This window comes from Perca flavescens, chromosome 8, assembly GCF_004354835.1.
Source record: "Perca flavescens isolate YP-PL-M2 chromosome 8, PFLA_1.0, whole genome shotgun sequence".
NCBI classification, from domain to species: domain Eukaryota; kingdom Metazoa; phylum Chordata; class Actinopteri; order Perciformes; family Percidae; genus Perca; species Perca flavescens.
In genome coordinates this window covers 10915804-10942317 of record NC_041338.1, presented here as the reverse complement: position 1 = coordinate 10942317, position 26514 = coordinate 10915804, and the positions used below count along the sequence as shown (strand labels likewise).

At 39.9% G+C, this 26514-nt stretch overlaps 2 protein-coding genes and 2 long non-coding RNA genes across 5 annotated transcripts in view; 2 read left to right on the top strand and 2 right to left on the bottom strand.

The window, feature by feature from the left end:
- Positions 1 to 732: 732 nt before the first annotated feature.
- dkk3b (dickkopf WNT signaling pathway inhibitor 3b) lies at positions 733 to 19458 on the top strand. Its single transcript, XM_028585767.1, has 7 exons — positions 733 to 1030; positions 1875 to 2000; positions 2611 to 2691; positions 16712 to 16804; positions 17376 to 17520; positions 18845 to 18995; positions 19202 to 19458. The coding sequence occupies exons 1-7, from the start codon at positions 782 to 784 to the stop codon at positions 19224 to 19226; spliced, it is 870 nt and encodes a 289-aa protein (XP_028441568.1). The 5' UTR covers positions 733 to 781; the 3' UTR covers positions 19227 to 19458.
- LOC114560411 (uncharacterized) lies at positions 8566 to 22090 on the bottom strand. The gene is made up of 4 exons (XR_003693180.1): positions 21866 to 22090; positions 21644 to 21756; positions 15345 to 15449; positions 8566 to 8907 (listed from the first exon to the last, which is right to left on the bottom strand). It is a non-coding gene; the product is annotated as an uncharacterized LOC114560411 (long non-coding RNA).
- On the bottom strand, positions 12670 to 13605 carry LOC114560412 (uncharacterized). Its single transcript, XR_003693181.1, has 3 exons — positions 13361 to 13605; positions 12849 to 12916; positions 12670 to 12757 (listed from the first exon to the last, which is right to left on the bottom strand). It is a non-coding gene; the product is annotated as an uncharacterized LOC114560412 (long non-coding RNA).
- Positions 22091 to 22961: 871 nt separating the features above from the next.
- Positions 22962 to 26514, top strand: part of far1 (fatty acyl CoA reductase 1) — a 34800-nt gene continuing 31247 nt past the window's right edge. Inside the window, exon 1 of one of the 2 annotated variants that reach the window (XM_028585766.1) lies at positions 22962 to 23618. The gene's annotated coding sequence lies outside the window, so the exon portion shown is untranslated. The remainder of the gene's footprint in view (positions 23619 to 26514) is intronic. The other variant, XM_028585765.1, reaches the window with a different exon arrangement.

The following is a 26514-nucleotide window of genomic DNA, read 5'->3' as shown; positions in this document are numbered from 1 at the left end:
AGAACAAGACGTCACCATCTTCACATAATGTGGTCGTACACTTATTAAAATAATCTCAGTCAGTTGCAAGCACTTCTAGTGGACTTAGATTGATGGTTCTTATTGTCCCAAAGGATCATCAGAAAAACGCAGATCCTGCAAATCAGCACATTTGTGAAAAGCCAATATGTTCAGACCCCGGCGACCATATAACTTTATATAAATAGTATTGTGTTGGTCGTTAGCTTATGTAGCGTACTAGCCTAGAACGACAGGAAAGCTAATGTTAGCATTGGGCTAATATGACTAACGCAACATAAATAGCTACGTCGGCTAGACATTTGCTGACAATTCCCCCCCACCTCCACAAAAAAACAACCAAAACAAAAACATACAAATCCAACAGAAAGATGGCAACCATGGCTTCACTTTTCATGCCTTTTAACTCCCTCAGTCTTTCTTTTCTTTGCAAAAGCTATAAAATTGCAATAAGGTTGTAATATAATGTAATAAGCTCACTGTGTGTGCCTATGTGTAGTGTATGATGATTGAATTTAGTTTGTGGGGTGAACATTCCTTTGCAGATCACATCTGGCAGCTTTAGATCTGTTTTAAGGTTAAACAATTTCTACAGTGCAAGTCTAAAAGCTCACCATTTGATTTTGACATGTACTCTACAAAATGCAATTTGAACCTTTTCCACATCATTAAATCTGATTCGTTCCAGTTTATAAGCCCACCACCACCACTCCTCAGACTTTCCAAATAAAACGGATCCAGCTGTGTGAGGCTGTGCTTCTCCATGAGTCACACTGCTCTGCTGCTCAGTAAACAAGCAGACAAAGAGAGAGAAGGAAAGATGTCCGGTATCATGCTGCTGTTGGTATCTTTGAGTTTGTGCTTGTGTCCGACCGACGGCGCAGCACGGAGCGGGAAAGTGATCCAGCGGGACACCCTGGAGCGGGGCCCGGTCAGTCTGAACGACATGTTCCGCGAGTTGGAGGAGTTGATGGAGGACACCCAGCACATACTGGAGGAGACTGTGGACCAGGTTTGCGTCATATTTTATTCATTCATACAAAGGCAGAGTTGTAGTCTATATTTCAGTGGAGAGAGTTAAAGAGAGCTCTGACAAACGTATTTCTCAATCTAGTAATTCATACATCTAGACTAATTTATCATAGCAATGGAAACAATCGGTGTCAGTCACCTCATGTCATTTAAATTTAGATTACCAGGCTGAGATAGGTGTTGCAACACTAGACATAGTTTCCATGTCTGCTTTATGTCTGACCTTATACTATTTTATTTTTTGGGGCTTTTCCCTTTATTCGATAGTGACAATGGATAGCCAGGAAAGGGGGAGGGAAAGAGAGAGATTGACATGCATCAAAGGGCTACAGAGGCCGCCCTTGACCTTATACTATTAATAGTCCTCATCATAATAGTTACTCAAAAGGTTTTGTCCAGTCAATTCAATAAAAAAAGGTAATTCAGAAAAAACCTTAACCCCATGTGTAACTGAGAACGTAACACACCAAATTTCATTTTGGTACCAGCTGGGACTCCTGGAAGGCAGCAGTAAAGTCTGTTTTCCCACTGGAATTGGATTTCAACAGGTCTAATAAGTCTGCTGATGCTTCAGTAGTCGCTGTCTGGTTTTGATCATTTGTGAACTACTGGGAAGTTTCCTTCCATGTCATCCAAGAAATGGAGATTAATATCAGTGCATGCTGTACATCAACAAACTCTCCACAGTTATCCACCTTGAGGATTCAAACTCTCCCTCATGGAAATATACAATAATGTATGGACATAATGGAAATGCCATGTGGTTTATTCAATTTTTAATTTATGAATGGATTACACTTTTATCCTAACATTCAATCCAACAGATAACTACTGAGAGTGCTAAATCATCTTTAACGTCACTGGATCTGCGTACCAACTACAACAATGGGACAAAAAAGATGGTAAAGGATGAAGACAGAGCGGCTCAGGTCCTAGTTAAAGCTAAAAAGGTACGGGGTTAACTTTTGACAACATGATATGTCACTTTTAGCAAAACCCTTTCATCTCTTGGAGGCAATGTCACACATAGACTGAGTGTTATGTAACCCTTGTGTTGTCCTTAAAAGTTTTTTTTTTAAATTTCAGAATATGGGCTTCTTACAACCAAATTGCCCAAAAATAACTTGGTTGGATTGTTGCATGTACGTTGTATGAAACCAATATGTTCTTCGCAGGTAAAATGAATGATTACTTCCATTGAATTTTGGTTTTTATTCTATTTCATAGCATTTAAAAAAAGATTTAAATGGTTTTAATACAGTATACTGACTAAACTTTGACATAAACCAGTCTGGGATTCACTCAACATCCTCTGATCTTAACTATTCCGAAAAAAATTTAAAAAACGTGTCAAACGCATCTAAAAAAAAGAGAAGCGCCAAAAAAAGTTCATTTTGACCCAGTAGGACAACACGTTTATGGTCAACGGGAAGACACCACAAGGGTTAAGTTATTGTAGAGATAAGAGTATGTTTCCCTTTTCACATGAATAAATGAATACCATAATTGATATTCTGTTAGAGGTCTGATACAGAATATCACCCCTTTTGCCATTTATAGGAGACTAATAATAAAACAGGAGAGATTCATCTTTCACACATCCATATGGAGATGTCTGGCTTTTCCAACATTGTGGAACACGTGAGTCTTTTTCCTATCCCGTCTGGTCTATGTGAATAATTAGAGAATTATGGACCTAATGCATTCTCAGGCTAAGTTTCCTAATGATTTGGTTTCATTCCATCCAGATGCTGACATGATTAGAACTATACAAAATGAGCTGATCAAGATGAAACTTTCATGTGAGTGGGCTTTCTGAGCATATAGCAGTGTAGCGTGTTAGGTCTGCTTGTCCAGCCAATAGCCTGCTGACTCAGGATTCCAGAAATGTGTGTTTGGTTTTCAGGCAGAGACGAAATCCAACTGCCCCAATTTGAGACCAAATGTTTCTCTTTTAGTAGTGATAATACAACATTAAATTGTCGACTTATTCAGAGCACTTCATTTAAATGTGTTCACATAAAAATTTTCCCTCAGTTTTGAAAATATTCATGATCTCTGTAAGAAGAGACAGAGAGGTGGAGTACTTTCTGAAACTGTGGCTGTATTGTCTCAACCCGTTTTTTATAAAGAATGAGATCATCCTGCAAACAGACCTAACATATACTTTAAACATTTTTAGCCAACAGGAGGCTGGCTTGGATTGAGGTCATTATTACTGCTTGCTGCCTGTTTTGCCATTTTACTTTACAACAGTGGTTTGAGTCTTTTACTTTCCTGGCAGCTGTACAGAAAGTGGTTATGTTAATAGAGCTTGCTGCTGGAAAAAATGTCAGGGAGGCAAGTAAGCCTGCCTGCCAAGTAGGATAAGGTCTGCACTTCTAAAATGACTAACTGTATAGAAATTTGACCCTCTACATTGAATAACACTTGAAAAACACTCAAGGAAGTCATAGTGAAGTTGGTTGACTCAGCACTTCGTAGAAAATACAGAGTAAATGTTTTTTTCTGTGATTTTTAAGATGAAAAGACTACTTTGCTGACTATCACTACCACTAAAACATCCGTTCCTATAGCCATAGGTGAAATTTACAGGGGGGATGGCGGGCTACAACCCCCCCAATAATCAAAACTGGCCAGTGCAACCCCCCCAACAAAAACCTATTATAACTTCCTTTACATAAATAAAGACATTTGCACCATAAATTGCTGCAAAAAATAAATCACCAGAATACAGAAAATGAAGCGTTTGACACACAAATTTTCAATTTCGCTCAAAAGTGGAGCTCTTAACCCTGTGCGTGGTCTCCTTGTGACAGCCTCCCTATCATGTAGCAACATTCACTTCTAACATTTAACTTAACATAACTACTAAGATAACATTACATGTATTTGTATGTGATATATTACTTTCCCCTTGGTAATGTAGCCTATGAATTTCCATGAACACAATTCTAAGATGCACGAGATATAAAGGCTTCTGGGATCGGTTGATAACTCAAACTTGCCGAGAAACTAGACACCCGTTTGATTATGTAGACTCATGGCTCATTAGGCACGGTTACGGTCTCGTTCAGTAGCCTGGTGCACGGTCTCCTTGTGACAGCCTACCTACCATGCAGCCTGCAACATTCACTTCTCTAACATTTAACTTAGCATAACTACCAAGATAACATGACGTGTATTTGTATGTGATGTACTTTCCCATCGATAATGTGTGAATTGCCATGAACACAATCATCTAAGATGCACCAGAAACAAGGCTTGGTTAATAACTCAAACTTGCCGAGAACCAAGACACCACTTTATTACGTTAGACTCTGTTGCACGGTTACATTCGGTCTCGTTCAATAGCCTGATGCACGGTCTCCTCGGACAGCTACAGAGTAGCTCTCACCACAAGCGTTCTTCTACAACTCTTCAATAACTCTTTCGGTCCAGTCATGCTGCTTGAGGAAGCCCATTTCTTGATTGATTCTACCACCACTCCAGTGGAGGCGCTAATGAGCTAGATTACACACACAGTAGCAGAGGATGACCAGCTACACACAATGGAGCATACACCGATCGCACTCAGTTTGAGCAAAGCGCTGCCGGCACGAATTAGGTAAAAAAAACAGGAGTGAGTCGGTTCATTGACGTATGGCACTCTATTCTCCCGGTTCAGTGACACGACTCGGGTTAATTAACCGGCTCTTCCGTCAGTTTGTCAACACTATCAAACTGGACTCCAACCCTTGTCTCCTGGGTGAAAGTCCTGTTTGTTGACCCATCCAGCACACACAACTTTGTTGGTATGGCTAAGTAAGATTTATTTTCCCCATTACCCCTCTGTTGAGGTACCAAATTCAATACTAAAAAGGTGGAGCTAGAAACACTGCAGTCTGCGTTTGGTGCAGATGTTCCTCTGCATTGTCGGTGAAGAGGAAAAATGCAGTGAAAGTTGGATGGAATTGTGAGGAATAAAAAGTTTTTTTCAGCTCGTTTCTCAGCGCATGGGTGGTCACGGCTCTTACGATCCAGTAACAACCCCAACTGCATTTAAGAGTACTGTTGTCACTAATGATGACTGGAGAGGCGGCTTTCAAGTGCTCAATTTGTGGCTTTATTAACAAAAACACCAAAACATACTCAAACCAAGCCAAAATACAAAACAATATTAAACTGAGGCAAAATAAAAACAAACAAACAAAACTGCCACCTCACAGCAAGCTGCCAAGATTCCTCAAGCCTTCTTCTACTGAAGCCCTTTTTTAACTCAGCCTCCCCTAATTAGAACCTACCACCTGCACAGGTGATTATAGGGTGAGCTATCCTGAGCGAGCAACAGTAACACTTAAGTTTCTCAAAACATTATTCCAATTGGATAGACCAGTTACTGCCGACAATACGATTTATACGTATATGTGCACCCACTACAATAGGCACCCCAAATATTATAAAAATGTCATAAAACCTGCCGAACAGGCCTATGTCAAATAATAAAGTAACATACACTAAAACAATAACCTACAACATTAGTTATGTTAAGAATTAAGCAGACACAAAACAGTATTCATTTTGGGATTAGGGCCTAGTGAAAAGGGAGAAAGGTAGCCTTTTCATAACTGTCTACAGTGTAAATGTGGCGAGGAGTGGGGTTACGGTAATTTTTGTAAATTTTATTTTCACACGTTTTCTATACAATTGTACATAGTGCAACAGTGCTGCTGTGTACATAAATACACAAATATACAGCACAATATACATTACCTACACAAACGTCTTCTACCCACTCCCCACCCTCCCCAATCCCCATGCATCCTCATAACCTATCCGTACAAGTATACATTTGGAGTAAAGTGAGCATACATTTTGCCACCCACAAAGGTACACACATACAAGGTAGGGCATATCCTACATACAGACAAAATGCTATATAAAGAAGCATAAGAAGAGAAAGAAGAAAAAGTGAAAAGTTAAATCAAAAAAATATAAAAAAATAAAACAAAATAGATAATTAAATACAGGCAAGTGCAGAAACCTCATCAAAATAGTCCATGAAAGATCCCCAGGTAGATTAGAATTCTCTCACGTTTCCTCTGAGTGAGTATTTAATCTTTTCTAACTTTAAATAATACATGACGTCTTTAAGCCACCTGGTGTGGGATGGAGATTTTGGGCCTTTCCAATTCAGCAAGATAAGACGTCGGGCTAGTAAAGTTGTAAATGTCACCACTGTGATTTTCCTGACCACCGGGAGTGGGAGTCAACAGGCTTGGCCCCAAATAGGGCCGTGACTGGATGGATTTCAATAGCAATGCCTAAAGCGTCCGTGATGTAAATACCGCCTCCCAGAATGTTTGTAAGCGAGGGCAGGCCCGGTACATGTGTATTAAGCTAGCTGGAGCACTTTGACATTTTTTGCATAACGGATCTAGAGAGGGGAACAGTTTTGCCAGTTTCACCCTGGAGAAATGCAATCTGTGAACAATTTTAAATTGTAGCAAGCCATGTCTGGAGCTTGGTGAAGAAACGTGCACCAGTTTCAGAATTTTGCTCCATTCATTATCTGAGAAGCTGGAGCCCAGGTCCTCCTCCCAAATTCTCTTATGTTAGCTACTGTCTGTGGGTTTATGCCGCTTATGAAGGTGTAAATGAGGGAGATGGCGCCTCTATGTGGCATTGCTATGGCCAGTAATTCATCCAGTGGTGTTGGGGTTGCCAAATGGGGAAAAGCTTGATAATTATGTTGAACAAAATGTCTTATCTGAAGATAGCTGAAATAGTCAGAGGCCTTAAGAATTTTTTTTCTGAGAGCTGACTGAAAGAGGCAAATACCCCATATATGTAAAGGTCTTGTATGTAGCAGATGCCATTTGAATGCCAAGCTCTGAAAGCTAGGTCGAGCTTTGAGGGTGTAAACAAGTGATTATGCAGTAGTGGTGCCCTGAATGAGATGCCGTGTAAGTTAAAATGTTTCTAAATTGAGTCCAAATCCTGAGAGAATGAATTACAACTGGATTGTTAATCTTCATCTTTGTAGCAGACTTCGTGTGTGCAGTGGCAAGGGAGTAGGCTGGAGTGAAATTGTTTTCCATCCTAACACATCTTGGTGCCCTATCTCCCTGACTGTGTGCCCTCCATCCTAGGATTTTCTGTATATTGCATGCATGCCCAATAGTAATGTAGAAGATTCGGTAAGGCCACCCCCCCACCTCCTTTTTTGTTCTTGGTAGATAAGGCTTCTTGATCCTGGGATGTTTACCAGCCCAAATTAATTTAGATATGGCTTTGTCCAGCCCTTTCAATTTGTTCAAGGAGATAAAAAATGGAATATTTTGGAAATAATAGAGAAAGCGGGGAACAATGTTCATTTTGACTAGGTTAATACACCCCACCATAGACAGAGGGGTAGTCCTCCACCTCTCCATGTCTTGCTTGCATTTCTCAATCAAGGGGCAGAAGTTGCTTTTAAATAATTGGTTATATTAGCGTGTGATTGTAATACCCAGAAATTTAAATTTTGAGGACACAGTCTTGAAAGGTAAATTTGGTGTTGGCTTTTTAAGAGCTGCATTGTTGTTCATAGTTTATAGCCAGAGAGTTTTCCAAACTGTTCCAGAATGTTGAGAATGGCTGGTACAGATATGTCTGGGTCTGTTATGAAAAGCAGAATATCATCAGCGTAAACTGAAATTTTGTGAGATAGCCCCTCTCTAATGATACCCTTAAAAGTCATACAGCTCCGAAATGCCATGGCCAAAGGTTCAAGGAAAATATCAAAAAGCAGGGGTGAGAGAGGGCATCCTTGTCTGGTTCCTCTTTGAAGAGGGAAATATTCAGACGATACATCGTTGGTGCGTACTGAGGCCAGAGGGTTAGAGTATAATAATTTTACCCAGGATATAAAGTTTGAGCCGAATCTGAAATTTTTTAATGTTTCAAAAAGAAAAACCCACTCCACCCTATCAAATGCCTTCTCTGCATCTAGTAACAAGACCAGTTCAGGTGCCTCCACAGTTTCCCTAGTAAAAATTATATCAAAGAGCCTCCAGGTGTGAGAGGAGGAGTGTCTACCCCAAATGAATCCAGTTTGATCCGGTGATATGAGAGAGGGGAGGATCCTCTCAAGACACCTAGCAAGACCCTTGGCGATAATTTTATAATCTACATTAAGGAGGGAAACTGGTCGATAAGATCCACACAGCATGGGGTCCTTTTCTTTTTTGGGTATAAGGCAAATAGATTTTTGGCGTAATATATGTGGCAGATGGCCATTTTCTAGGGATTCTAAACACATGTTTTGCAGTAGAGGTGTAAGTTCCCGGGAAAACATTTTATAGAATTCCGCAAGCTAGAAATAGCGGCCTGAATTTCATCTTGTGTCAGAGGGCGTTCTAAGTCCACCCTATGGGGTTACGGTATTTTTATAAAAAACTGAGTGTTTCTCGACAACACCACGCAGTTCTTATAGAGACTAGTAAATTAAAAATACATAAAATAATTTACTTTAAAAAGGCACTGGTTCTTTTCTACAAGGGAGAGCAGTGTGACCCAAAGGAACAAATGACACACAGCATTTATTTTAACACTTTAAATGATTCTAAAGCCTTAAAAAAAGATTAAATTTCTCAAATTAAATATCTATATTAAAAACAAAGGTGAGGGATCTTAGCTTGGTTACCACATCACAGTCCATTGTTCCAGTTGCAGCCGCACCGGTCTGTTGTCTCTACCTTCCGCTTCCTCCTCAGCAAACCTCGGGAACGCTCGTCCTGCGTCAGGCGGCCATAAGCCTCTCCAGAACCCCCAGTCGGCGACACTCCACAACATGGAACGCTCGTCCTGGTCTCTCCCTGTTGTAGGCTAGCTTAGCTAAGAAGCGAAGAAGAGAGCAGAGTGGAGTTCAAGTTCAAGTTCAAGTTCAAGTTACTTTATTTATACCCGGATGTAGATTTAGGAGATAGGAGTGACACAGAAGTCTGTAGAAATACATTTAATTGTGTTTTGATTTCCCCCCCTAAGCTTTGCTTTGGGAATACTATGTCCCTGAGAGAGATATGACCAGAGGGCTGCCTCATTAGTTAACCATAAACAGAATTTTAACATTACTTAACCAATAACTAACAAATTGTTAAGTAATGAGGTAAGTGTTAGTTTATTTAAGTCCATCAGAAGGGCTGGATATCTTGATGTGAACTGGAAAATGCTTAGATTGAAAGTCGGTACTGTCTATCTACATAATAATACTGACTAAAACTATAATGATAAAAACTAGAATGTGGTTTAGGCTTTGTCGATTTTACAGTTAATTGAGGGCTTGGTTTGGCCAGCTGATTTCACAGGAAATAACACAGGCTTAGATTCTTAAATGGGGTCTATTGCTTAGTGAGTAGACTATGTTAGCGTTCTTTTTCCTTTTGCTGCAAAGTACTATGTAAAAATATATTATAGAAGGGACCACAGTCCTTTCTTTAACATATTTATAATAAGTGCTAGTGGGCCTGTGAGACTAGTAACAGCTGCAGTCATCTGGCATTTATTAAGATAATTGCAGGGTATTGTGTGGTCCGTATTGTATAATACGATATAATACAAATACAATATAATAGTGTAATAGATTTAATTTAAACAGGGACAATCAATGCACAAGTTAACATTAACCTTGTATAAGAACAAGGAGAGATGCATTGTACCGGGTTGTAGCACAAGTGCTATTTTCCGCCTGTAGTCCCTATATATATATATATATATATATATATATATATATATATATATATATATATATATATATACCCTATATGTATATATATTAGGGTTGGGAATCACCAGAGGCACAGTTATACAGTGAGTATGCATATGCAAATGCATATGCAAAGATGAATAATGATAATAGATGAATAGAAACAAACAGTTTCTGCTGTTGAGCCCTAGCTCTTTTCTCTGACTTTGACACAGTCCAGTCAGCCCCAATAGCGCATGCAGGGACTTGGCTCTGTTTCCATGCTGACTTCCCAGAGGCACACACAAAGATAAAGACTGAAAAAAGGGGCGAGTTCATGGCAGGCCAGCGCTTTTTTTGGCAGACACTGTTTCCTCTGACCACTGGAAAAGAGTTGAACTAAATCTCATTCCAAGAAAAGCCTAACTAAAGATGTATGCTACAGGAGAAAAAAACTGCCAACCATTACATTCTTTAAATAAGGAATATGCAGTGTATTGTGCATGTTGTTATCCATTTAGTTGCATACTGTATTTCTTGTTCCTGCAGATAATCAAACTAATATGATTTTAACATCACATACATACATATTTTCAACTTCTCTATAGTAGAATTTGACAGCAGGAAACGTTTCAGTGATCTAAACATTTTGATTAAGTCTCAAGCAGGGTTGTTTTACAGTCATACTGGGAGTCACACAGGTAGAGGTCACATTATAGAAGAGGTGAAAACACTAATTTCTTTACCCCTAATAGCCATAATAGAATGCAGTCACAAGACCAGTCTCACATCAGTCTGTGCAAATTACGATTGACCAAGAAATGTTTTATCAACAACCTAGGAAAGAAGAGAGAATGTGTAAAAACTGTCTTTTAGAGATTAAGCCCTTCTGTAAAATTCAGATGTCACTAATGTCCATCAGCCAGTTTCAATGGAGATGGACCGTGGCTGGCAGAAAAACAACTTCAGAAACCATCAACCACTAGGAACTCATTAAATGGGGGTGCAGGGGACAACTGCTACTGTGATACAGTAAAATGTAAACCATAAACAATAATGATGTCTAGTTGAGTTCTTCTTTACGGAAGCCCTGAAAGGCAAGGTAAAAAAAAAAGTGCCATAACCTCAATTTATCTCCTAGGTAGGAGATGTTATCTCCTATGTACGAGATAAACTTTCAGGCGAGCGAGTGAATGTGAAGGAGAGACTGATTCATGTTTTTTTGCACTAAAATTACCATTACGACACCACCATAAAACTAGCATTAGCCCAGCCAACAGGCGGGGTTTACACAATCATCACTGCAGCTCTCCTAAAGTAGCTCATATTTGCAAAGTCATGCAGAAGACCAAATACACCAGACATAGTCAGGACCAAGACACACACATGCGCCGGATTGGGTCAGGCCATAAAAATTAACATTCTGATTATTAGAGGATGAGTTGCTGGGTAGGGGAGTTTGTAATACAGTACATCATTAATGAGGAAAATGTGAATTACATTATCTGGAGCTGCAGTCCGCTGTGTCCCCATAAGTCCAGTCATTTTATGAAAAAAGGTAGAACAAATTGCAACAGAAGCAAACTCAACTGATGAACAGTGCTGTTTATTGTGTGTAGTGGCTGGGGCTGTGTGGGAAGGTGCTCTCCATAGCACTAAATCGAAGCCTGACAATTAGTCCAGTCATTTTAAGCCAAAACCTAGAACCTAGAACAAATTGCAACAGAAGCAAACTCAACTGATTTTGTATCCTCAATATGTCCTGAGTAAGGAAATAAAAAGCCCTGAAGAATCCCATTAGGGGAAAGTTTCGAAAAAATACCCAAATATAGCATATTCATACGCTATTCATTCTTTTTCTCATGTGAATAGAGTAAACATTTTAACCTTTAGATATCACCATCACTACATTTTCTAAATCTATGTTTATTGTGTCATTTTGTATCTTGTGTACTTAATTGCTGTTGTGGCAATATCAATATCTCCTGCATGGGGGTTAATAAAGTGTATTTTTATCTTTATCTTTTTCTCACTTGAATAGGGTAAAAGTTTTACCCTTTAGATATCACCATGAAAATTACTGAGTTGATTATTTACACCAAGACAAACAGAAAATGTATTACAAGTTTTTTGAAATTGTTTGTTAACATGGTTAACAAGGCAAACGGTGCATAATCTAATTACGTATGAGCTAATTTGCATATATACCACAACAGATCTAAACATTGGGTATAGCCAGGTGAAAATGTCTTGTTGAATCTTGACATATAACAGTAAAAGACTTAATGTTAAGGTCTGAATGGAACGCATTTAGACTACCCATGAGCATTAATACATAGAGGCAGCAGGAAGAAGTACTTTAAACCAGCCTTTATTAATTATTATTGCAGAGATGGGGTTTGGGGCTGGGTCTGTGGGACTGTTTCTGGGGGATGAGTCTGAGGGAAGAACAGGAGACAAGGGTAAGGAGAATGCAGAAGCATGGGCGTAAATCTGATCTAATAGTAGTGGGGAACAAGAAACATAAAATTTCTGAAGAGCAATTTTTGAAGGGGACACAAATAATACAGCCACAATTATACTTGTAGAGGACATGTGTACACAGAGGAAAGCCTTAATACTATCATTAGTGTAGCATGGATACTGTACCTTATCCTTCTTTTCAGTGTTTCTCTTGATTCAGTGAAAATGCTGATTAAATTGATCAAAATATTCTTCTTTAAAACCATGTATAGATAATTGGTAATCAAGCCTCAAAAATACCTTAAAACATAATGAAGTTGTAATTCTTTTGAAAAAGTGTCCCCATATAAATACAATACTTTTGTACACTTAAATTAGCTGATCATAATGTAAAATAGTGAGCCACTAGTAAAGCTCATCTGCTAACCCTGACAGCCACACACCTCCAACAATATTAACTAAGCTCAACACACATACCTGAGACTCTCCACCTGACTGTCCCTGGTCTCCCTGTTACTCAGTTCTTTCTGTCTCTTTTGCCTGTGACATGGTGATGTTAGTATTTCCATAAGCACCCATTCTTATAAAGATGTTACCAATTTATCTTGATATGAGGACTTATTGTACTTACTTGGCGTTTTGGTGTAGGCTTACTGAAAAAAGATCTTATGTCTGTTTTTCTTTCCTCTGTCATTTTATCTGGGCAACAACAACACAAATCTTTAACGTCAGATGTCTAAATACGAGTTATAGTTTCATAGGTTCACCACGCGGTCATATTATAATTATAAAATGATCTTGCATCCTCCACATAAATATTAGGTTTTGTCTGGGACAGAGGATATATATTTAACTGATCAGCCACTTATCTTCATATTGAGCAAAATGCAACTGTAGATCTTCAATATTAACCCTAATATCAGTTCACATACATAACCTTAGGCTTATCACCGTGGTAACGTTAGTTGTAGTGGGTGCATTTCTATCCAACAAGCTAGGTAACGTTACATTATATTACACTAACATAGCAAACTTTTTTGTCATGACTAATTCATTAATTACTTAGCATCATATTTATTTGGGAAAAGAAAAACTTCATCTGATGTTTAATGTGAATAAAATAGCCTTGAACTGCCTACTTACTACATTCTTGTCACTACCCGATGTGACTGAGTCAAGTGCAGAGAGAAGGTTCCAACTGCAGCTTGCAGCAGTCGCTCACGCCACGCCCCCTGCTCACGCCACACCCCCTGCTCACGCCACGCCCCCGCTGGCACGCAACTTCCGACTTTCAGGGTTAGTTTACAAGATCCAGTTTGACCATGGATGTATTAAAGCCCATGTTGCAGGTTAACCACCACTGTTGATTCATAGGTACATATAAGACTCAATATATGTATATCATTGTTAAAAATGTCTCCAAATAGTGTTAAAGGTAAACTTAGAGGTACTGGTAAACTTAGAAAATACAAAGCATCATGCTAGCTATATGCTAGCTATGGGCTAACTTGCCAGTCCCACCTGTGAAACCCCCGACAGTTGTAAACATATTGATTAGATATCTCATGTTTTGATGGTAGCCTACTAGCTCCAGTAACAACATATTTGCCTAGTGTTTATTTATTACTTGGACGGGGATGTTGTTCAGCTTTTCACAAGTTTAGACAGCTAGCTAATGCTACGCCGACGTTTCGCTAACGTTAGCATAAGAGCGTTAGCCTAGACGGCTAGCTAGGTAAATATTACAACTGCCTTCGGAGTTTCCTATATCTCCGTCCACGTTGTCAACATAAGAACTGTGGCGTTAGTGCTCCTTTTGAACCATAATGTTATTGAATGAAACGTTAGTCTTCGCTCCTACGAGATGGGTGAGTTTTTGTTAGTTACACACAAAGGTAACTGGCTATAGTTAGCCTGTACGTATGTTAGCAGACATTAGCTAATGTTGCATAGCCAGGCAGCAGCTTCGGCAGTAGTTTCGGCGAGCTAACAATGACAGCTAACACATCCATGTGTCTCCATTTCAAACATCACTGCAGATTGACTGCTTTTAGCAGCACAGGTTGATTGTGGGCGACATACTGTCGTGGTTAGCTCGCCGAAACTACTGCCGATTGCCGAAGTTGCTGGCTGGCTACGCAACGTTAGCTAATCCCGCTAGCATACGTACAGGCTAACTATAGCCAGTTAGCTTTGTGTGTAATGTTACAAAAACACCTATTTCATAGGAGCGAAGCTTAATATTTCATTCAATAAAAGTATGATACAAAAGGAGCACTAAAGCCACATGTCTTATGTTGACAACGTGGACGCAGCTCCGAAGGCAGTTGTAATACCGGTATTTAACTAACGCTGCTGCACTAACGTTAGCAAACGTCGGCGTAGCGTTAGCTAACTGGCTAAACTTGTGAAAAGCCAACAGCATCCCCGTCCAAGCTGTGTTTCACTTTCCCTCCAATATTATTATACACATAACAAAGACACATTGACTCGGTCGAGACCAAAAGCCATATTTTTCCAGAACAGTGGCAGAAACCGTGACCGGGACAGTGAAAATATTCACTAACGTTAAACATTGTGTTTTTGTTTTTCCTGATCGTTTACATGCTTAGCTAAATAAACGATAGATGTATTTAGCTAGACAACCAAGGAGATTTAATCATTATGTCGTGCTACTAGCTAGCGCTACCAGTTAGCCTGCAGTTTCGGGAACAGAGCTCATCCATGGCTTTATCTCTCATCCACGTTACAAGCTTTACAGCATACAGCTGTAAAGAAGAAGTGAGCGGAGGGCGTGGCGTGAGCAAAGTGGGCGTGGCGTGAGCAGGGGGCGTGGCGTGAGCGACTGCTGCAAGCTGCAGTTGGACCCTATTGAGTGCAGATCCTAACGTACAGCAGGCAGTGGACCAAACCACTGTGAGGCAAGGGAGGGGGGACTCAAAATGTTACTAAACTTAAAAAGCATTTTTTGGCGTACACAATGCACCACTAGAGAATCTCATCTTCATTCTCGGTGTTGAGTTTGTGCAGCTCACTCCCCTGCAGTGTCCACAGGCAGGGGTGCATTCTATATTGTTTTATTTTACAACTGCATTTCAGGGTGCTGCAGTCAGACTGGCAGCTGTACCTTATGACCTTCAGCTTCTCAGGAGCAGGAGGTAGAGTTGTCTTAATTGGCACAAATCCCTCGCCACACTTGTGCCATCCCCACTCCATAGGACAAAGTATCCATCTGTAAGATAAAATACACTTTATTAACCTCCATGCAGGAGATATTGATATTGCCATAGCAGCAATTAAGTACACAAGATACAAAATGACACAATAAACATAGATTTAGAAAATGTAGTGATGGTGATATCTAAAGGTTAAAATGTTTACCCTATTCACGTGAGAAAAAGAATGAATAGAGTATGAATAGACTATATTTGGGTCTTTTTTTGAAACTTTCCCCTAATGGGATTCTTCTGGGCTTTTTTTTCCTTACTCAGGACATATTGAGGATACAAAATCAGTTGAGTTTGCTTCTGTTGCAATTTGTTCTAGGTTGACCCCATTTTGGCTTAAAATAACTGGACTAATTGTCAGGCTACGTTTTAGTGCTATGGAGAGCACTTTCACACAGCCCCAGCCCCAGCCCCTACACACAATAAACAGCGCTGTTTCTTTGTATTTTAAAAAACAGCGAACAAAAGTCACGTGTAGTCCAATGACGTCATTGACATGCATAACATGACACGTGAAAATAATGTGCCTGTTGAACTGGAGTATACGACCAAAAGTCGTGAATGTGACAATGATTATCACAGCCTTTAATGCATCCGCCAAAAGTGTTTTACACCAGGCTTACAGTGGACGTACCACTGTATTACCATAACACCTGGAAGTGGGGATGAAAAGTCTTGTCCCCCCTATTCCTGGTCTTTTTGTCTGCAGAGAAGAGCTGCAGAGCGGCAGCTTAATTTGTTGTCAGGCAAGTGCGTCCACATTTAGAGAGACGATGTGCGCATTTTGCACCAGCAACAGCAATATGACTCCATTGATTATTTCAGAAGCGGCATTTAGCTGAACTTTCAACGCCCTTTGTATCGTGCACCAAGTGCTTCATTCTGCAAGGCTTTCTCACTCTCAAAACAGCTATCTCCTATGTAAGACATAACATCTCGTAAGAGATTAACATTTTGGTTTTGGCCAACACCCAATTTATTTTCACCTTTCCTTTCAGGCTTTCCATACTTTTTGGTATTGTGACAAATTATAGTCATCAGATGAACATGAACATGTTTCAGATTCAATTAAGAAAGTTCAAATAGTAATTTCTGTTTCATACAACAAGACACACACAAAGGACACACATGACACAAAAGGAAACTGACTATTTGCCACGACAGCATGAACACAATTGTAGTTTTTGACCCACTTTGTCAGTGTGCATTTTAATTCTGTGCTCTGTTACTGACTATGTACAGTAACTCTTGTTATCCCTCAACCCAGGAATGCATGGTGGATGAGGACTGTGGTGACCTGAAATACTGCCTGTATGAGATCGAAAACTCCAGGTGCCTCCCATGCATACCAACGGATATGGTGGGGATAGTGTTGTTTTTTGTTGTCAGTCATTTAGGTAAAGCTGGACTGATCAATATTTTATTGTAACAATGGATCAAATTACTATGTTTAATTTGTCATTTGTAGTGACAAAGGTGACAAACGTTCTGGACCAATTTCAAAAAATGTTGTTTTCATTAGTCACTTTGTTGCTTTCACAACTACCTCGTTTGGTCCATTTAAAACGAATCCTGGAGCGTTTGGTCAGACAGTCTGGTTCATTTGGGCTGGTGTAAAAGCTCATCTGAACTCTGGTGCGGATCAACCAAACAAAGTCCACTGAACTATAGGTGTGAAAGCGCCCTGAGACTCAAAAACATAGGAAAATAGGGTCCAGGTTGACAAAAATAATAAGTTACCCATTAATAAATTAAATGGCAAAAATATCTTAATGTTAAAAAATCTAACCATAGTGCCTTTAACTGGAAATACAAAAAATGATCCATGATAGAATGGATGATGGTACAAAAATACATTACCATGTATGCAGCCATAGACTATGTGTGCTTTACATACTTGTTTGCATATCTGTATGTGTGTCCCCACTCAGCCCTGTACTAAGGATGAAGAGTGTTGCTCAGATCAGATGTGTGTGTGGGGGCAGTGTACAGTCAATGCCACCAAAGGAACAGAGGGAACTATCTGTCAGGATCAGAGTGACTGCAGGCCCGACCTCTGCTGTGCCTTTCAACGAGGTGAGCTTTAACAGTGACACCCCTCATATTTCAAATATGCATAGTATGAGCTCAAATACATGCTGTAGGGGCAGTATTTCTCAAAGAGTGGTCCACGAGCGACCCCTGGTGGTCCATGAGTAGATTTGGTAAAAAATCATGTTTTTAATTTAAAATGGTTTGTCAAACCGCCTGCCAGCCACTCCAAAGCCTAATAGTGAGGTGCATAGATGCGTTGTTTTCAATATCAAGTGAACTCATATGTAAATTCAAAAAATTATTTAAATTGGCTGTTTTTCTGTGTTGTCGGACTTCAGCAATGAAGCCCACTGTTTCTCCAATTCATGTCACAAATGATCAGTGTGACATTTGAAGGAATTACGGAGGAATAAAGTTTCTGGTTAATGTCAACTGAAAAGATGGATGGATGGCTTAAGAATATATATATATATATATACCTGTCCGTTCTGCGCATGTGCGACCATCTTGCGCATGCGCAGAACGGATCGTGCTGGCAGCACGGATTGTGTACCGACAGCTACTACTACTACTGTTATTATTTTAGTTAATTTACCCATTAAATTAAAAAAATGCCCATATTCTCACTGACCACCAGAGACATCTAGCCATGAAGAAGCTTTTATTTGTCCAGGTTTTTACGTGTCTCTGAGATTTTTGCTTCCAGTCCAATACATTGGAGTAGCAAGATGAGAAGTTGAACCGCCGGAGGTCAGCAAAAACGAAATCTTTAGGGGGTGTTAAGTTGCTATGGTTTCATATTTTCTCATCTCTTTCTGTCTTCAGTGGAACCAAAGTTAAACACACACTGTATTGCCTCCCTCAATTTATACAGCCCATGGTCAAATTAACACAAAGGCCATCCAGTATCAAATGGAAATGGTGGGGGAAACATTGCTACCCATTACAGCCAGTCAGAACTGAAGGATTGACATGGAAACAGTGTGAACATATGCACACACTCATATTGACAGTTCATCATACTGACTCTTCTATTTATCACTCTTGGGCCAAATAGTATACATACAGTAGAACCTGTCTGATTTTGATTAAAGTAATAATCTGTGGTGTTTTATATAAATACATTCCACATTTGCTACTTTCTCACTGCTTTTTGTAATCTGTTTAAACTCTTCCAAGAAGACCAAAACTAAACTGAATGGGGACATCCATGGAAAAATACTCTGAGACCAGTCTTAATGTCTGTGAAAATTTATATTTTATATTTTTAATATTTTTGGTTTGTGTGTGACAGCAATTTATATTAGCAGTGATGAAGTGACAAAAGTAAAGTCTGTTTTGGACTTCCATTATTATCTTCTTCCAGAGCTGTTGTTTCCAGTGTGTAATCCCAAACCAGAGAAGGGGGAGTCCTGTCTGAGCCACCCCAACCTGCTGATGGACATGCTGGCCTGGAACGAGGAGGGCCCCCGTGACCACTGCCCCTGTGCTGACAACCTCCAGTGCCAACCTCATGGGTGAAAGCAAACATAGTATACATTTACACTGATTAACTCCCAGAAATGAGGATATGTAATAATTAAAGTGTCCATTTGTAACATACATCACACAACTTGGGATAACAACAGCTCTAATTTATATATTGGGGAATAGAAGTAAGCAAAAGCATTACTGCAAATGTTTTGTTTTTATAAATCTGTTTTATTCTTTTTGCCTTACACAGACGTGGATCTGTTTGTGGAGAGTAATACTGGAGATGGAGAGAGCATGAGAAAGTTTCACATAACCCCATCCAGGAGCTATACTACCACATTTTCTGAGCATTCACCAAAGAAGGGCCCACCTGTTAATCAACAGTTTATAAAAGATTAGAAAGTTGCTTCAGCACTGGACTTGCACTGTATTATTTATGCCCTATGACCAATGTGTATTATATATCATGAAGCAAATAAAAGACTTATTTTTAGTTTTGACTGAGAACCAAGAAAAGCACTATTGTGGTATTTACGGATGTACTTATGGAGACATAAGGGCTTACATTTCTTTTTGGGATGGACTGCAGCAAAGTGAGGCCAGCCCTAAATGTGAAAGCCTGTCCATGACTGACTGAGTGCTGAAGGTACACCATTGGTCCATTGAGTGTTGGAGTTTGCCTATTGGTCATTGCTCTTTCAAAATGAATAGGCATGACCAGGGTGCAATTTGTGAAAAAAGCAGAGGGGGGGATGTTTTTGATCATGCACAACAAAACAAAACCTCCAGGAATTAAATCCCCCTACTATACTAAGGGTGTAGTGCCACTTGGCCAGCCATGCCAAAACACTTATTTATGAACTTCAATATCCAATGGAAAAAAATCTCAAAATGAAATAAAATGTAGTGTCAACATCAAACACAGCGCTTTCTAGCCGGAGAGCGGAGGGGACTATGCGGCGAAAACAAAATACTATCACCCAGGAAACGCTCGTTTGTTCCTTGGGAGTGTTTTAATCCAAACCACGATCTTATCCCTAAACTTAACTAGCTGTTTTGGTAACTTAAGTGTCATCACCGCATGACGCTCACTTTTTCTGGCTATACTCCACTACCATTTCCCCTGAAAGGACTGTCATCTGGCAGTGCCTGTACCTGGCTCACATTCACCTATTGGCGGCTAAACAACTGCCTCTGGTAGCCAGCGTCCCGGAGCTCTTTAGCGGTTAAATACACCCAGCAACTGTTGCTTGGATTTTATCGTTCTATGGCACTATGTGTTCACGTTACATCGCTTTAGTTTAAAATACTTCTATTTTAGGTATGATATATATGGTCTATTGGTGAAGTAGCACTGATGACTTTGAGGGGGGGATACATTCTATCCCCACCGGGGATAAAAATAACTCTGCAGAGGTAGGGACATGTAGACCATAAAGGGGGAAATCTCATGCATCCCCCCCAACAAATTGCATCCTGGGCGTGACAGGGTTTTCGTTTTGCTGTTTATTTACATTAACTGGGATACCAGATCTTTATTTGAAACAGGCTTATATTAAACACAAGCTTTTATTTCTATTTCACTCTGATTGATAAGTATACTTGGTCATATTTTAGTAAAAGCTTTTTGTCTTATCTTCTCCCTTTTTATTTTTTAAAGACATTGCCCCCACAACAAACCTCTTGTTCAACAGGAAACACTGCTCGAACAGTCCTAAAGTACTTCCTTAGGAGGATTTTACAGCCAGGTTTACAAATGGTTTTAGATTCAGAAGTATGTTTCCTACAGCAAACCATGTTAAATCTGTTGTTCCCAACACATGCTATTTCTGTCACTTCTGTCAGCCAAGAAATGTGTTTTTTAGCCTTCGTTAAAAATGTATCAAAAATCCAAATAAAACTTATACAATGTATTGAACAAATTACACAAAGCTGAGCCTCAAGCTATTGTTGGCTGTGTCGGTGGTATGATGACCAATAAGGTCCTGATTTTAAATCCTTTAGGGGTCCTATTGTGTGGAAAGACGTGTTTGGGTTTCCCCTGGATGTCCTGGTTTCCCCTGCATGAAAACATATTTAAAGGCTGGATTATTAACTGTTCATAGCAGGTAAGTGCACTGGGGCCCCAGACCCTTCAAGGCCTTAAATGTCCCAAGTTCAGTGCATGTCAATTGGTTTCTGTAATTTGATTATGAATTTGTAAGGGAATTTGCACCGATCAGCTGAGGTGGGTCCGTCATTACTAGCAAATTGACTGTGTCAAGTTCTAATTTTAAGACATTAGTTTAACCTGGGGCCAGTTTGTATTATTTTGGGATAGAGTGCTGGTTTTGTTTCTGGGTGTCTGTATACAGTACACATTTCAAAGAGGGTTGAGGAGTAAGTGTGTGCTCATGAGCTAATGTTTTTCCTGGGGCCCTCTATAGGTTGATCTGGCAATGATTGCCCTGAATAAGGCACTGATATCACACATGGAGTGGAGATGTCACAGTGCACAAGGGAATTCGATTCAATTCAATTTTATTTATAGTATCAAATCATAACAAGAGTTTTTTCAAGACACTTTACAGATAGAGCAGGTCTAGACCACACTCTATAATATATAAAGACCCAACAATTCCAGTAATTACTATGTAAAATCTTTCTAATATAATTTTCCATAATGGTCACATCAATAGTCAGTTTGACTCACTCTTCCAGGAAGCTTCTTCCTGTCAGCAGCCAGGTCTTCATGTCTCTGACAGATAAATAATCAGGAAGTTGATCCTTCTGCCTTATGAGTAGAAACTGCCTCAACATAATTTTCTGCAACACAGATTGAGTACAGCACAGTTTGAAGCAGCTCACAGAAACGCCATATTATACAATGTAACATAAATATAAACAGTGCACCTTTACATTTACACAAACTCACTTCTGCTTTGTAGCGGTTTTGCTCATTCTCTTAGAAAGAGGATGATCTCATTCTTCGGACTTGTTCAAAAATGAAGTGGGTGTCCATTTTAAAGAGAAGTCAAGTTTGGAACGAGAGAAAAACAGGAAATGGGTGTGTTGAGTGTAAAAAACAAATATGTCTTTTTAGAGGGTTTGTATAGCTGAGCAGTCAGATACAAATGAGAGAGATTCTGCAGTTGAAACTGAAGCTCACAGAGAACGGAAATGTACAACTATCACATCAACATCATCATAATAGTGAAGGTTCTGTCACAGAATCCAACATGCAAATTAGAGAACCAAAAACCTAAATGAGTGCAGAATTATATTTTATTAAATACCATGTATTTTAAAAAAGCATCTAATTTAGGAGTTAACAGCATTCACATCTTTATTGCCACCCATATGTCCACTGATTGCAGACAAATCTTTAAAACTGAATTAATTATTTTCTGTTTAAAAATTAATGTTGGAATATATTAGCCTACATTATATATATGTTTACAACTACATGTAAATGCATTATTAATAATAATAATAATAATAATAATAATAATAATGATAATAATAATAATAACCCAATAATTAACTAATATAGCCTAACCAGGACAGGGATCATTCTACTTTTACTTTTGATACTTTAAATAGGCCTACATTTGTTGCTAATACTTCTGAACTTTAACTTAACTAAAAAGGTTGAGTTCTCACACACTGCCAACAGCTATACATAATTTGTCACCTTATTCGAGTTCCGTGACCACCCAGACTTTAGAAATGCCCCTGAACAATGTGGTCTGTAGTGGAGTTTCCATCAATGTATTTGTATGCGCATTTTGAATTATTGCATAAAAAAATGTTGATGGAAACGGCAAAATTCGAAAAAAAACTTGCTCAAATTCACAAAAAAAGGTAGGATATTTATGCTCGCTTGATGTGGTTTTTGCCTTTTTCGAAAAAGAGTTAATGCGCAAAATGGGAGATGGAAACAGCTTTGCCGAATAAGTTGTGACGTAGCGAACGTGACTATAGTCCAGGTACCCATTGGATGGGGGAAGGATCAGGAAATGGGTCCCAACATCCAGTGCGCACTTGTGGCACAAGGTTAGTAGTGGAGTTGCGGTGCGCTTTGCTGTGCCTCAGCCACGGCGGGTATATTGACGAATTGGTTCAACAGCGTGAACGTATGGCCCTGCACACCGCGTAGAAACAGCGGTGAACGGTTCTCTTGCTGACACCAAATGTCTTTGCCACAACCCTGTATTCTGCACAGGTGGCCAACTTGTACAGTTCTACCTCTCTTAGCTTCTGAACTATTTGATTTAGCAAGACGGTTTGCAACTACAACTATGCGTAATGTCAACTTGTGACGAAACTACGCTTTGCGTAGTCACGTTGATGGAAACGCTTCTAATTTGCATTTTCTTTTTATCTGACATTTTAAAAGTTCGCATAAAATTCGCTTGACAATTGGGTGGATACATGACACCCAGAATGTGCGTTTTAAGTTCACCTGAAGCCGTTTTTTTTTATTTGGATGAAGTGAAATACGGAGGAGTGAGACCTCTTTTTCACCCTATCTGTGCCTGAGACCCTCTGTCCCGGTGACGTCACAGCGGTACATTTATCCGCCCAGGCTGCTGGCTTCCTGCTGCTAAGTCTCCACTCTAGCTGTACAAGCTGCTGCACCGCTAAACAATACTAAGTTGAAGAACCGGGAAACAACAACATTTCTGGTACGTATACCTTTCAAATTACGTCCACGAGCCGTATGTGCCCTGTATTAATTGGACTGCGGCGCTCACAATTGGTTTTCTAAACGCTCAACGTGTGACATCGTGTAGGAAGAGATGCACCAAGAGGAGGGAAGGGTGGCTAACACTACTGTAGTGTTGGCTGAAGATATACGCAGATATAACGTTAGGGACCAAGTTAGATGTTATGGCCATTTACTGTATAACGTTACACGCATTTCCCCCTCACTAACGTTACCACAGAGAGTTGGTCACCAATGCGACCGCCCAGCCACCCTGGGGCTGTTGTGTTTTAACAAACATCTTAATTCTCAATAGTTCTCCTTTTCCCGCACGCTACCCCTGATCTCTGTCAGTCTGTTTAACGTTGTGCACTTAAATGATGAAGGTTGATTGCTCTGGCAGCATGTGAGGGACTTTTAATTTAAGGCGAGGGCTAACGTTACCTAAGCGGCCTAACTTTTAATTTACTCCCAGGCTAACAGGAACGTTAAGCATGTTAAAGGCATTCAAAGCCCATATAGTCGGTGTGGTTTTAATATAATAAAGCTTATTAGGCCTTTCAGACGAAACGCGGTTTGCGCTGGGCTTGCCGCTTGGTACAGCGCGCTTCGCCCAAAGTTCAGCCAGATAAAACTTTAAACGCAGCTGCTGCGCCCGCGTTTGGCTTGACGCTGCGAAACGCCGTCTTGGCGCGTCACAAGCCGTTGTGAATAATGGGTTTCAGAGCGCAGCGGTGTCGTTGTCGCTTTTGGTCTGAAAAGCCTACAAGGGCCCTAAAGGGCCTTTTTCAGACCAAAGGCGGCAACGACGCTTGTTAACGACGCCCCAGTGTTTCGCTGCGTCGAGCAAAGCGCGCCGGTGCCGGAGCAGCGCGACTGTGCTCAAAAGTGCAAGCTGGTCTCACTGAACCCAGCTGTGAGTGCAACGCAAACATAGCGTCGCCCATTGTGCAAATGGGCAGTGAGTGGTAATGAGAATCACTGGATTTGTTGCCTTCATAATGTCTGTTGGTAGTCTGTTTTTTTTGCTCTGATATGTTGGCTCTTGTATAATAACGCTTACTTTGCTAAAATCCATTATGTCATCACTGTTAAGATGTGTGAAGTAACTTATTTTAGTAATGTGTGGACAGTTTTTTTTTTTTCCAATAAATTTTTAATGTATTGTGAACTTAATATACTTTTGGAGCCAGTTTCTAATTACACAGAATTGTTTAACCATCAGAAACATTTTGAGTGGGTTTGAGGACTGGCTTGTTAGTCAGACAGGCACACTCCTGCTGTGTGTCTGTCTGTCTGTCTGTCTGTCTGTCTGTCTGTCTGTGTCTCTCTCTCTGTCTCTCTGTCTGTCTGTCTGTCTGTGTCTCTCTCTCTCTGTCTGTCTGGTTGATGATTATTTTTACTTGAAATACAAGCCGCTTGCAAATATGGGGTGTTGTGACATCACCATGAGCAGGAAGTTGGCATTTCTTACTAGAATAAGCAGGTTTTGATTGCAGACTGATCAACCTTGAGATCAATGTTGCTGGAGCATGCCTCGATCCCCATGGTTTGACATTATTTTTAGTCCACACATTTCATCTACTTGGTAAATCTTTCCTGTAGGTGTTGACTGGCTGTTAAGGATAACCCAAGAAGAAATTAAAACTAGGTGTTGTATATAAGTAAATGTCTTTGTCAAACCTTTTACACTCTTTATCTGGCAGTGTTTTTTCACATTACATGACATTGATTGCAGGGCTTGACATTATGTGTTGGCCTTTCCAATTTCAACATTCTTTTTCATTATTTGGCAAAAATTAACTGTTAGTCTTAACACAATTCTGGCTAAGAACATAAACTGCAGTGTTTCCTTTTTATTTAGGATTTTTTTTTTTTTTTTTAGCAGTGGGGGCAGGTCTGTCTGAACAACCCACACTTAGAACGGACCCACCGCGGTGACGTTTTTGGCGGAGCAGTTCGTTTAATAGTCGGCTCTGAAGAAAGCGAACGTTTTGACAATAAACTCCATCAACACTACAGTATGTGGAGTTAAACTGGACAGGCCCAATAACCTCTGAATAGTTCTACGTGTTGTTAAATTGCAATGTGGGGGGTGCATTATGTCGGCAGGATAATTTAAAAGGCAACCGCGACAACATTTTTTGTACAGCCCTATTTCTGATACTGTTGTGGCAGAAATTTTGCCATGGTGGGCCGCCACTACAAAATCAACATAGAGGAAACACTGACCTGTTTTCTAATCAAACAAAGTAGTTTTAATAAAAATGGCCACATTTTAGACCCTACTAATACCAGGTGAAGCATAAGCTTAACAGCACAGTCAATGGACACTGGCGTGATTGTCTCTGTAAATGCGCCATCATATTGAAGTATTGCTGCTAGCATAAGCCACATGTTTTGCACGATGCTTGCGCACCGTCCCCACTTTATCCACCACTTTTTTTCATCAGTCAGGTAACCCTAAATCCATATGCATATCCCATACAGCAGACCGAGACTGACTGCTGCAATCCATCTGTGCCAACTACAATTTGAATACAAGGCTCTGTTTGTTTTTTCTGCACATGACTTTTTAACTGAAATCTCCTGAAGGAAATTATGCATAAATGGCTCTGAACATTGACTAGTGGACCCGGTATGAATTTTTTACTTTAACTGTTCCTGCTGCTGTAAGGAATGTTGGACATTTGTAGTCACAAGTAGATACAAATGCATACACGTCCTAGACATAAGACAAATCTTTATTTGGTGTGTATGCCTACTCTTTAAATCTGAAATGAAGCCCATATTGGCACCAATGCTTTTTCCTACAGCTAAGATGTTTCACTGTTACTTGCATTGAATTACTGAATGTATTGCACAAGTTGCAGACT